Source organism: Dipodomys merriami, unplaced genomic scaffold (genome assembly GCF_024711535.1).
Source record: "Dipodomys merriami isolate MVZ:Mamm:240054 unplaced genomic scaffold, mDipMer1.0.p SCAF_129, whole genome shotgun sequence".
Taxonomy (NCBI): domain Eukaryota; kingdom Metazoa; phylum Chordata; class Mammalia; order Rodentia; family Heteromyidae; genus Dipodomys; species Dipodomys merriami.
The window spans coordinates 288,616-301,651 of NW_027202593.1; the positions used below are offsets into that span (position 1 = coordinate 288,616).

At 48.8% G+C, this 13,036-nt stretch overlaps 1 protein-coding gene and 1 long non-coding RNA gene across 2 annotated transcripts in view; one reads left to right on the forward strand and one right to left on the reverse strand.

Moving 5' to 3' along the window:
• Positions 1 to 10,694, forward strand: part of LOC138824397 (POU domain, class 2, transcription factor 3) — a 59,153-nt gene extending 48,459 nt beyond the window's left edge. Inside the window, exons 9-13 of the mRNA XM_070018239.1 lie at positions 333 to 469; positions 2,251 to 2,412; positions 6,438 to 6,504; positions 7,732 to 7,867; positions 9,378 to 10,694. Of these exons, the coding sequence (XP_069874340.1) occupies positions 333 to 469; positions 2,251 to 2,412; positions 6,438 to 6,504; positions 7,732 to 7,867; positions 9,378 to 9,417 (542 nt within the window). The 3' untranslated portion in view covers positions 9,418 to 10,694. The remainder of the gene's footprint in view (positions 1 to 332; positions 470 to 2,250; positions 2,413 to 6,437; positions 6,505 to 7,731; positions 7,868 to 9,377) is intronic.
• Positions 6,885 to 9,671, reverse strand: LOC138824398 (uncharacterized). Its single transcript, XR_011371078.1, has 3 exons — positions 9,535 to 9,671; positions 8,565 to 8,694; positions 6,885 to 7,163 (listed from the first exon to the last, which is right to left on the reverse strand). It is a non-coding gene; the product is annotated as an uncharacterized lncRNA (long non-coding RNA).
• Positions 10,695 to 13,036: the final 2,342 nt, after the last annotated feature.

Here is a 13,036-nt window from a genome sequence, read left to right on the forward strand (position 1 = left end):
CCACAGCCTCGGGTCCAGTGCTGCTGGATAACTGGCTTTGGTGGTGACATTTTGCCACCGAGTGAAAGGGGCTTTGGGCTCAGAGTGCTAGTGCGCTCTACCTGGCACTTGAGTGCTGGTGTGTCTGCGAAGCAAGCCCCCCAGTGGGAGTGGGAGGATGGGTGTGACCACTAACCCCAGACCCTCAGCCCAGAACAGCGAGAGGCAGGACTCAGTCTGGTCTGGTCCCCTGATGGAGGAGGAGGGGCCAGTCCTGACAGAGTCACCACTGACCCCTGGGGAGACCCGGGGTGTCCCCTTCACTGAGCTTGCTTTCCTTCCCCCCGCCCCAGAGTCCTCCCCATCAGACCCCTCAGCAGGCACACCAGCCTCCTACCCCACCCTCAGCGAAGTGTTCGGCAGGAAGAGGAAGAAACGCACCAGCATTGAGACCAACATCCGCCTGACTCTGGAGAAGAGGTTTCAAGATGTGAGTGGCCCCGGGGTGGGGGGTGAGGAGGAAGAGGGGGTGTGAAGCAGGGGGCAAGCAGGCACCCCATGGGCAGAAGGCCAGGCCCAGAGCAGGGCTCCGGGCACCAGTGCCAACTGCCCCTCCCCCTACCAGGAAGATGGTCAAAAAACAAACCACACCTGTAATCCTAGCTACTCAGGAGGCTGACAATCATGGTTCAAAGCCAGCCCAGGCAAGAAAGGCTGTGAGATTGTTATCCCCAATTAACTAACAACCACAAAGCCAGAAGTGGAGCTGTGGCTCAGGTCATAGAGCTAGGCTAGCCTTGGGCGCAAAAAGCTCAGGGACAGTGCCCAGGCCCTGAGTTCAAGCCCTAGGACTGGCACAAAACAAAATAAAACAAACAAAAAAACCCAAATCCAAATCACCTGGTGTTCCCAGGCACCCAGGGATGTCAGCAGGAGGCTGAAACTTCCTCCGCCCCATCGAGCCCTCTTGTGCTGGGCCCATTATCCCTCTCACTGGGAGATGTAAAGAACAGAATCGAGGGACAGTATTTCTGTATCTAGTTCATGGAAGCAAAGCCAGGGTGTTGCACATAAATTATCTTCTCTGAAAATCAATGTTGTTTTTCAGTTTTAAAAAATGTAATCAGGGGCTGGGAAGGTGGCTCAGTGGTAGAGCGCTTGCCTTGCATGCCTGAGGCCCTGGGTTCGATTCCTCAGCACCATATAAGCAGAAGAAAAAAAAAAGCCGGAGGTGGCGCTGTGGCTCAAGTGGTAGAGCTCTAGCCTTGAGCTGAAGAGCTGAGGGACAGCGCCCAGGCCCAGAGTTTAGGCCCCACAACCAGACCCAAAAAAAAAAAAAAAGTAATCAAATGCCCACTGTAAACAATGTGGACACTACAGGGAGAGAAAGAAAAAAAAAAAGGAACCCAGTACCAATGCCCTCTGAATGCGTTTCTTTCTTGTTCCTTCCTTCCGTGCATCTTTAAAGACTTATGACCATGTTGCATTTCCATCACAGTGTACATGTGTTTTGAACTTGTGGCAAAAGCATGTGGCAAAGAGCCCTGGGGAGAGGAGGGAAACCCAGCGGAGGCTAAATAGCTTCTAGTCAGAATCCTTCAAGTCCCTGCCTCCAGAGTCTCCCTCAGAGCACCGGGCTCAGGGGCCTCATGGCTACAATCTGCTGCTGATCGGATGACCGAAGCCAATTTCTCCTTCATTTTCCATTTCTCAGATATCATTAAGAAAGGGTGCAGGAGCGTGGCAAAGGCTGGGTGCCAGGGATCAGAACAAGGGACTGGCAACCTTACATTATGTATAATTACCCAGCAGACTTCCCAGGCGTGCAGATGGTAGCTCCCTAGGGAGAAGGGACTGGACTTCAGGAAAGGACGCAAGGGAGGGCGTGGCCCAGGCATTCTGTCTGGCCCCACCACCCACCCATAATCCCTCTCTTCAGACATACCCCGAGGATGGCAAGGAAAGGCCTACCTCTAGGGCCCTCCACTGTGTCCAGCGTGTCCTGGCAGTTGACACGTGTTTTCTCGTGTAATCCCCACCCTAATCCGGCATGGTAGGCTCTGTTATCTCCTTTCATAGATGTTAAGACTCAGCAGTTACGCAAGTTTCCTAAAGACACCAACGTAATCTGTGCTCCATGAAGCCGGGGCCTGGCTCTAGAGCTTTGGATCTCTATCTTTCTAACGCCTGCCTCATTGCACCCACCCTCTATCCCTCACCCCAAACCTGACCATGTTCCTTTATGCTCTGTCCGCGCCTCCCTCCCCCCAGAACTCCAAACCTAGCTCAGAAGAGATCTCCATGATTGCAGAGCAGCTATCCATGGAGAAGGAGGTGGTGAGGGTCTGGTTCTGTAACCGACGCCAAAAAGAGAAGAGAATCAACTGCCCTGTGGCCACACCCATCAAGTCTCCCATCTACAACTCCCGGCTGGTGAGTGAGGGGCAGGGAGCCTGCCAGACACGGTGGGGGGAAGAGAGGGGGTCATAATCTTCAGGGAGGAGTAGGGAGGGCCGTCTTCTCCATCCTGGAGGGTGGTGGTCAGTAAGGAAGGAGGCATGTAACACACAAGCAAATGGGTGCTGGATATCACATGGAATTATGTGTTATGAAGAAGGGTGAGGAGCCAGAGCGCCCTCACACCTGTCATCCGGCTCTCGGGAGGTAGAAACAGGAGGATCAGGAGTTTGAGGCCAGCAACACAGGGAGACCTTGTCCCCTCACTTTGTTCCTCCAAAGAAGAGCAGAAATAAAAGGATACAAAGTGACTGAGGGAGGATGCTGATTGGAGATCAGAGAGGACTCCTCTGGTGGGGTAGCATTTGAACAGAGATCCAAAAATCATATGGGGAAGGGTGGTTGGAATTCAGTCTTGTTGGTGTTAGTCATAAAACTTGCATTTAAAATAAAAACAAAACACCACTGATGTTTGCCAAACATCCATTGACCATCTACTACGTGCTAGGATACAAAGATGAACGCCATTTGTTCCCTGTCCCAGAGGGCCTTGCTGCCTAGCAGAGTAACAGACAAATAAACAAATGATAAACAGGATTCCTCTCCTGGGAGAGCTGGGGACAGCAGCTAACAGAGCACACTCCCTCCGAGAGGCGGTGATTAGTGCAGCCTCCCTAAGGAGATCATTAATACCTGCGCGGAATCCACCAGGACAAGGAGAGACAAATAAGTGTGATGGGAGCTCTCGCCAGGGAGAATGAGAAGGGTGTGGAAGGAGGGGCACACTTGCATATTCACGGAAGTGTGAGTGGTTTCTATGTGGAGGAATGTTGAGGCTGCACTGGTCAGCAGGGCTGGGTTATGAGGGGGAGGGACGCAGTGCTAAGGAAGTGAAGGCTTGTGGGAATTGTTGGAAGATATTTTGAAGCAGGGCGTTGGCACGGGCAGATTTGCCTTTTGAACAATTGCTTGGACCTCAGGATAAAGGCTGGCTTCAAAAGTACAAGACTGGGGCTGGGAAGGTGGCTCAGTGGTAGAGTGCTTTGCATGCATGAGGCCCTGAGTTCGATTCCTCAGCACCACATAAGCAGAAAAAAAAAAGCCAGAAGCGGCACTGTGGCTCAAGTGGTAGAGCGCTAGCCTTGAGCTGAAGAGCTGAGGGACAGCAACAGGCCCAGACTTCAGGCCCCACAACCAGCAAAAAAAAAAAAAAAGTACAAGACTGGGGATTAGAAGCATGGCTGGGTTGCTAGAGTACCAGCCAAAGAGTGGACGTGTCCAATATCAAGCTTGACTTATGGTCTTGGATCTAAAAAAAAAGTATAAGATTGGTTACTATATCTATATCTATATCTATATCTATATCTATCTGTGCTAATAGTGGGGCTTGAACCCAAGGCCTCATGTTCTTGCTTGGCTTTTTCACTCAAGGCTGAATCTGTACCACTTGAATCACAACTCCACTTCTGACTTTTTGCTGGTTAATTGGAAATAAGAATCTCACTGATCGATGCCTTCCTGGGCTGGCTTCGAACCTCAGTCCTCAGATCTTAGCCTCCCGAGTAGCTAGGATGACAGGTGCAAGTTACCAGCACCCAGCTTGGTTACATGATTCTTTGGTTATTCAGTAGCAAAATAATGCGGCTGGTTGTGAACATAGTTCAACTGATAGAGCACCTGCCTAGCAAGTACAAGACCTTGAGTTGAAACCCCAGTATTGCCCCCCCCAAGGTAGTTAAAAATAATGAGGATGAAGTAAACTCATATGGTGAGAAAGAGGGGATGGAATGAACTCAAGAGACAACTGGAAGGTCTTGGTTAATACATGGAAAGCGCTGGGTGGGGTCCGGGAAAGCATGGAAGAAAGAAGACTGAGCATGCGGGCTGGGACAGCGGGGTAGATGGTAACCACCTGTATGCAAAAAGCAAATGGGATGAGCAGCTTTGAGAGTGGGCAGAAGGAATGACCGGTTCTTCACGCCAGGAGACTGTCCACAGGCATGTGGAATGATGGGTGTGGAGGCCAGGAGAGGGGCTGAGATGGGGACATGGATATGGGGAGAAGGCACTGTGCACAGACGGCGATGGAGATCCTGCGTGGGGAGAGGCTCCACTGTGGAGATTGTATGGGGGAAATGAAGAGGGAAGGTCCTATCCCAATCCTGGGGACAGCAGCACTTGAAAGGAAGAAGCAAAGAAAGAGGATCCAGGGAAAACATGGAGAAGGAAGAGCCAGAAAAGGCCATCTACTGCAACCAAGTAGCAGGGAGAATCATTGTACAGGTGTTATGGGAACAGAGATAAAAGACACAGACTTCAGAATGGGACTCAGGAGGGCGGAGACCATCATTTGTTCCAGGAATACACTAGGAATTAGAAAGAGGAACGGAGCAGCAGAAGGGACAATCCAGGAGAAGCATGCAGTTATGAACACTCTGCTGTCGTGAGGGGAATCTTGTGAAGAACTTCAGCCTGGCTGGAGCCAGGGGCTTGGGACTCAAAATTACAGAGGCTGAGGAAGGCTGGGTCATGATGTGTCCCAGGTGCTCTGTGACCCCCAAAGCTCTAAGGAGCCATTGGACATTTTAAGTTGGAAGGCAGGGTGCTGATCGCTCATCATTGCTATCATAAATGGCATAGTTGGAGCTGGGATACATTTCCCTGGTGCATGCGCGCACACACACACACACACACACGCACGCACACATACACACACGCACGCACACACACACACACACACGCACACACACACACGCACACACACACACACGCACACAATATTCCTGCCCGTGGTCTGTATAGCATGAATAAATGCGATTCGTGCTGACCTCCAGCGGTTCCATCCATAGGTATGACCTGTCCTCAGAAGGAAATGGAAAGAGTTGGTCACTGTGACTCCATCCATTTATTATTTATTTGAAAACAACAACTTTTCTTGGGTGTGGCAGGCAGGGAGGGAAGGAGAAAGAGGAGCCGAGTGATAGCATCTCTCACCACTCCGCCACTCTCTTTAACTGTTCCCCACACCCATCTCCACCCTTCACCGGGGCCCTGGCCTACTGAGTAGGCTCATTGTCAGGGGAGAGGTACATGGAAGCAGCCAGAACCAATGCTGATTAATTAAGAAATGTGAACATGTTACATCCTGTTCAGAGGGGATGTTGCAGAAGGAGGAGAGGAGACACACTAAATCACGGGTCCCTGAGCAGAACTGCCTGTCTGTACCTTTGGAAACGCCATTCCAAGCTGCCCCTTTCCGGATGAGAAGAGTAAGGGGAGTTCAAGTAGACAGATCTCAGGGTGAAAGGAAAGTTAACAAAGCATTTAGTTATCTCCATGAGCCCCTGGCTTTTCCTTCAGGAAAGAAGAGAACTAACATTTAACAAGCTGAAGCTCTTTGCCAGCCTTTGGGTTGGAACCTTTATGGACATTAGCTCACTAAATCTTAATTAAAAGGAAATAATCAGGGATGTGTTGCTGCTGTTTTACAGGTGAGAAAACCCAATTTCAGTGGGGTTGGGTAACTTGCCCAAAGTCATAGAGATGGTGAATGATGGGACCTGGTCTGTTCTCTTTGATTCCACAGTTTTCTAGGCTGTTCTAAGGATAGAAACAGCGGGAGAGAGGATGACAGTGTACATGGGCAGTGACAATCATCTCAAGTGTCCCCCACCCCCCTCCTTTTTTTCCCCCCAGTTCTGGCACTTGAACTCAGGGCCTGGGTGCTGTCCCTGGGTCTCTTTGTGCTCAAGGTTATCGCTCTACCACTTGAGCCATAGCACCACTTCTGACTTTTCCTGAGTAGTTTATTGGAGATAAGAGCCTCATAGACTTTCCTTCCCCAGGCTAGCTTCGAACCATGATCCTCAGATCTCAGTCTGCTGAGTACCTAGAATTACAGGCGTGAGCCACTGGCGCCCGGCTGAAGTCCCTTTCTGATCTCTGAGGTTGGAGCAGGGAAAGAGAATGAAGACTTGTAACAACCTTCTCTTGCCTTTCAGGTCTCTCCCTCAGGGTCCCTGGGACCCCTCTCAGTCCCTCCTGTCCACAGCACCATGCCAGGCACAGGTAAGCTTTAAAATGAGGTTTCTGAGACTAAAGGCATGATTCAAGTGGTAGAGCACCTACCTGCCTACCAAACCTGAGGCCCTGAGTTCAAATTCCAGTGCCACCAATAGTGAATTCATTAATTGAGATTGCTAGACAGCACCAAAACTCTTTTACATAACAGACATCAAGACTGAAATGTATCTGAAATGTATCAGGACTGAAAAAATGTATCTAAAGAAGCATGCCCTAAACGGATTTCAAAGGACATTAAAAATCTGTGCTAGAGAAAACAAGGTTTCATGATCAAAGAAGTCTGGGAAATGCTGGGTAAGCAAAGTTTAAACAAACGTGTGTTTGGTTTGGTTTTAATCACAGTACTCCTAAGCACTCTAGGGCATAATACATTCCAGTATGAGGTGTACCAGCAGCCCGAGGAAGGCAGAACTCCACATCATTCCTACAGGACTCTTAATTTTTTTTCCCCCAAAAGTCCCTGTAGCATTTTGAAGAACTAGACAAGAGTGATCTGTGCCAGCCTTGGGTGCTGACATAGCTATCCAGATGTTCTCCATTTTTTAAAACAAAGTGTTTTAGTTTGGATGATAAAATGTAGGTCACCTCACCCATGGAATGCTGTCTGGAAGACTCCAAACAGGAACTTTCAATTGAGTCCAAACCTGTCAGGGGAAAGAAGCAAGCCAGTATGAGCCATCAGAGCCCAGGACCAAGCGGAGACTTAAATAGCCTCCTCCCTCCCGGTTCACACTCTCCTGGGGCGACCTCCAGCCAGTCAGAACGCAGAGCCAGCCGCTGGCAGTCTCTAACTGTGCCCTTAGCGTCCCTTTGTCCCCTTGTCCCCGATATACTTTTCTTTGTCCCCTCTTCTTTTCTAAGCTTGGGAATCTTGCTCCTGTCTTGCCTCTCCTTCTGGGGCTGCCAATACCCAGCCCAGGGTGTGTCCCAGAGTAGGATGAGTTTAGCATCTGTCTTCTTTGCATCTGGCAAAACCAGCCACACGGCTCTTGAGAACCTGGGGCTGCACAAAGCATGGGGCTGGCTGGCAGGTGAAGATGGAGGCCAGCTTGGTAGGCGGTGGGCGGATGGGCGGGGGGTAGTGAGGGAGAGGAGAGGGTGAACTCTCTTTGGGGTTACAGCCGGAAGTCTAGTGTTGGCAGGGCTGTGTCACGAGGTCCCTGGACTCGGCCGCATTATTTTCCTCTTGTGTTTGCCTCTCCTTGTCCTCAGTAACGTCATCCTGTTCCCCTGGGAACGACAGCAGGCCTTCGTCTCCTGGCTCAGGACTCCACGCCAGCAGCCCAACTGCATCTCAAAATAACTCCAAAGCAATGATGAACTCCTCCTCCAGCTTTAACTCCTCAGGGTGAGCTGCGGGGGAGCACCGAGGCCCCGGGCTGGGCCAGTGCCTTGGGACAGAGACCTTGTCATGAGACAGGAAGAGGGGGTGTGGTGGCAGGGAGAGGACAGAGTGGAGAGCCACACTGTATCCCCCACGAGTGGGGATTTGGGGAAGAGAAGCTGCCCTGAGAAGTCCTGGCAAGGAGCGGATATCAACAAAGCTAAAATTTCCATCTTTGCTTTGATGATGGAAATTTCCAATCACCCCTATCAGGAAGGCCCAGGTCCTTTGCCGGGCTTAGGAATGCTTCACTCCACGCCAGGAACCTGCCTCCCTCGATGTTCAGACATGTGCTTAGAACTTAGGCACAAACAAACCCCTAGGCCTCAGGTGTGGCGGACACAGGGAGACAGGGAAGTGGTAGTGATTGTTGTGTTCCTCTCCAGCCCGGGTGGCAGCGGGAAAGTAGCCTTCTAGGCTGTAGCAATTGAGCCAAAGAAGCTACCCTAAAAGCATTCTCAGAGAAGACACCTTGAGAATTTGCCTCCATGTAGGAGAAAACAGAGATTTAAAAAGTTAGGTGATAGCTGGGCACGATGGTGCGTGCCTGTAATCCCAGCACTTGAGCCAGGAGCAAGCTTATTCCAGCCCAGTGTGGGCTTCACATACCAAAGACCCTGTCTCAAAAAAAAGCAAGAAAGTTGGGTGATAGACTCCCCACCTGAACATCTAGGAAGAGATGATGCCACTTGTCCTGATCCAGTCAGTTCAGCAAGGCAGACAACTTTGATTGGCCAATTGTGGCAGAGCAAGAAGTCGACAGGCATGGTAGCACATGTCTGTAATCCCAGCTATGCAGGAGGCATTGGTAAGAGAATCACAGTTAGAGGCTGCCCCCTCCCCCAGAGCCAAGAGCAAGGTCCTACCTGAAAAGTAACTAGAGCAGAGAAGAGCTGGGGTTGTTACCTGACAAGGGCAAAGTCCTGAGTTCCAAACCCTAGTACTATCAGAAAAATACAATTAAGATACAATTCTTGTATCACAAAATTCACCATTTTAAAGTGTAGAGTTTTGTGGGTTTTTTCCCTATAATTACTAAACTGTGCAACTATCACCATGATCAAAACACATGTGTGTATATACATGTGTATATATGTGTGTATATATGTGTATGTATAATCAAAACTCATATAGACCTATATATAGTATGGATATGTAGATATAGAGTATATAAAGAATTTGAACTCAAAAGTCTTATGCTTGGTATTTTACCACATGAGCCACATGCCCACTACTTTTTTCATTAGTTATTTTTGAAATAGGATCTCAATTGATTTTTGCCTGGACTACAGTCCCCCTAAATACACGTCTTGTATAAGCAAGATGACAGATGTACACTGCCATGCCCAGCTTTTGGTGGTTGGGATGGGGGGGTCTTCAGGACACTTTGCCTGGGCCGGCCTATACCTGTTACCAGTCTTTCTCCATCACATGTTTAACTTTGGAACGGGCCTGTTTCTTGTCTTCCTTCCAGATCTTGGTACCGATGGAGCCACCCCACCTACCTCCACTGAGACCATACAGCTCCCCTACGCCCCCTGGCCCGTGTGCCCCACTGGGAGGAAGGGAGTCGTGCCTTCCACATCTGGACAGATTCCCTTCATAGGAGTGGAAGAAAAGCCCACTCTTGCCTTTTCCAGGAGCAGAGGCCTCTGGAGAGCCAAACTGTGACTGAGCCGTGCGCTGGCTTCTGATGCTCTGAAGATAGGAGGCCCCTCGTGGGAACTGACCATGTTCACTTTCCTGGCCTGTGTCCTACCTTCTAGCTCTGAATATTCTAGACCGTTCTACCACGGAGCTGTCTCCATGGAGTCCTGTGTTGCAGAGAGAGGCCTTCTAGCCATTCTTCTCCAATTCAGCTACAGGGTTTGCCTGGTGTGCCAAACTACCAGAAGAAGACATAAAAGTTTTAACTCTGAATGTAGCCGCAATCCCAGGCTGACCCCCAACTTGGAGGAAAGATTAGGATCAGATATCTCCCCAGAAGCCTAGATGTCTTCTGAGCTCAGCAACATTTTTACTTTCACCTATTTTTTTTTTTTTTTTAACCAACTGGCTCCCTGGTACTAGGGCTTGAACTCTTGCCTGTTTTTTTTTCACTTGAGCTACAGTTCCACTTTCTGCTTTTTTTTTTTTCTGGTTAGTTGGAGATAAGACTCTCAGATTTTCCTGCCTATGCTCAATTCAAACCATGATTCTCAGATCTCAGCCTCTTGAGTAGCTAGGATTACAGACCTAAACTACTGGTGCCCAGCTAGATCTTTTCTCCTTTTGCAACCTCCAGGTTCAATTCCTTTTTCACCATCTGCTCTGGCCCCCAGACACTTTGCTCCACCCTGTGGTTCTCTTCTGTTTATTCAAGGGTACCCCAAAGTACAAGAGCTGTATTTCCTTCCCTCCCTCCCGCATTTCCCCTTCTCTAGTCCTTCTTTAGGCTGCAGAGAAGAAAGAACTCAAGAGCAAGCTCACAACCATGTCACCAGCAACATACTTGTACATAGTCCTTTCCAGGTTTTACATTATGTTCTTTTCTCCTTAACGTGGAATTTTCCAGGAAAAAAAAGTTTAACTCAGGTGTGAATTTTAAAGACATCTCTGTAATATTTTATCTTCTTTTAAAAAAAGAAAAGAAAAGAAAGGAATTAAAAGAAAACAAAACCAAAGTGTCAGTTACTTCCACAGAGTTTCCACATGGGCTGGGCCACTTTACTGACTTTCTCTTTTTTCTTTTTCTTTTCTTTTTTTGAAATATTATCCTTCAAATCTCATTCTTTGTGGGCCAGTGTGTAGAGCCAGCCATATCATGAAGCCAAAATGACTATTTTTTAAAAAGACTACATATCCAGGAAATGGTTGAGACGCAAAGGAATCTCTATTCTTAAATCAGTTTGTTTTGTGATGAGATGAATGATTCCACTCCTGATCAAAAAGGCTTCAGTTTCAGCTCTGTGCTTTTTATTTTTCTTTATGAGGCAGGGAGGGACTTGAGTGCATGCAACAAAGTGAAGGCTGGAAAATTATTCCGGTTGGTACATGACTTTGTGTTACCCCACTCTTAGCCCCAATTGATGCTAAGAAGTTAATACAGAAGAGCCCTGAGGAGTTCAGCGTGCCTATGCTTTGGCACAAAACTACCTTGAAGGCAGAGTAGGCAAGAGATTTGTTTCTTCATTTTGTAAGTGAGAAATGCAACCGGTTAAGATCAGATCAGAGGCTGAATAGGTGAAGGCCAGGGCCTCTTTTTTTTCCCTTCCTTCTTCCCTTCCTTCCCTCCCTCCCTCCCTCCCTCCCTCCCTCCCTCCTTCCTTCCTTCCTTCCTTCCTTCCTTCCTTCCTTCCTTCCTTCCTTCCTTCCTTCTTCCCTTCCCTCCTTCCTTCCTTCCTTCTTCCCTTCCCTCCTTCCTTCCTTCTTTCCTTCCTTCCCTTCTTCCCTTCTTCCTTTCTTTTTTCCTTTGCCAGTCCTGGGTCTTGAACTCAGAGCCTGGGCGCTATCTATCCCTGAGCCTTTTTGTGCTCAAGGCTAGTGTTCTACCACTTGAGCCACAGCCAGTGTCACTTCCAGCTTTTTCTGTGTGGTTTATTGGAGATAAGCGTCTCACAGACTTTTCTGCCCCAGTAGCTTTGAACCAAGATCCTCAAATTTCAGCCTCCTGAGGAGCTAGGATTACAGGCATGAGCCACCAGTGCCCTGCTATCTCTTATTTCAGATGCCCTACAGGCGGACTAGTTTTTCTCAATGGAAATTAGTAGCTATTTTAGGCAGAAGGTCATTTAAAAGCTACATATAAGCTGGGCATCAGTGGTTCACACCTGTCACCCTAGCTACTTAGGAGGCTGAGATCTGTGGATCACTGTTAGAAGCATAAGCAGGAAAGTCTATGAGGCTCTTGTTTCCAATTAACACCAAAACAAGCGAGAAGTGGAGCTGTGGCTCAAATGGTAGGGCACTAGCACAAAAGCTCAGGGACAGTGCCCAGGCCCTGAGTTCAAGCCCCAGGACACACACACACACATGCCACATATATTTGGCTTTGGAATATATTGGCACCTTCAGCAAGGAGGTTAAAGGTCATGGAGGCTATTGGGGGGGTGTCATGGGTAATTAAAAATATAAATAGTTATCATTGAGCTATAGGAAATAAAGTTCCTACATATAACAGCTGATAAAAAAAATCTAAGGTTGAGTATTTGTTTCAAATAATAGCATCCTGTGGGAAACCAGGGCAGAAGAGTCAGCTGATCCTGGAACTTGAATGTGGTTCAGATGAAAAGTTCTCCCTCATGCCACAAAGTGGAAGGAAGGTTCCCTTGTCAAGAAAAAGTTCTAGTTCAAGGGGTCAGTGGGGTGCAATGGGACATATCTAGAGCATCAGCTATTCAGGAAGCTGAGCCAGAGTAGGCAGCATGAGACCCCAAGTCAAAGAAAGAACAGAGTTTTGGGAGCTACGTATATAGCAAAGGAACAGCAGGAGAGGCCATCAGTGGTGTGGATCTGCAGGGCCTCCCCTGACTCCTAGGCATCCATGCCCATGTGCACCCCTCCTGTGTACTAATAGAGACCAGAGCCAACCCTTTCCTGCCACAGATCCACCCTCCTTGGCATCCTGCTCAGGTGTGCATCTGCTCAGGTGAGTGCTGAAAGTCATCTTGCTCGGTCCATGCCCCTAACCTGCCCCTAGGCTAAGCTCAGGATCTCTTAGTTCCCATTGCCTGTTGCCAGGGACATTTGCTGAGCAGAACCCAACCTGTCAGTGAACACCCATCCACCGTTCCTATCGTGGGAGTCTATAAAAATCCACCATTCCAAGGAGTTCATGGGAAGTTTCTGGGAGCAGAGGTTCTTGACTTCAGTTGCACACAAGCACAACCATGGGGAGAGTTGGCAGTGAGTGAGGCCTACACAGAGAGTAGAGTCAGATTGACTTTAGGGGAGGAATTGGGATTCTCAGAGCTCTCCCAATGGCTGTAATGTGTGATGAAGGTGGAAAAGTCCACATCGCTGAGGGCCTTGTTCACATGCAATCCCAGCGCTGGGGAGGTTGAAGCATGAGGATTGTGAATTCAGGGCCAACCTGGTGACATGGTGAGAATTTGTCTCAGAAAGCAAGACAACAAACTAAGCAAACACGAAGAT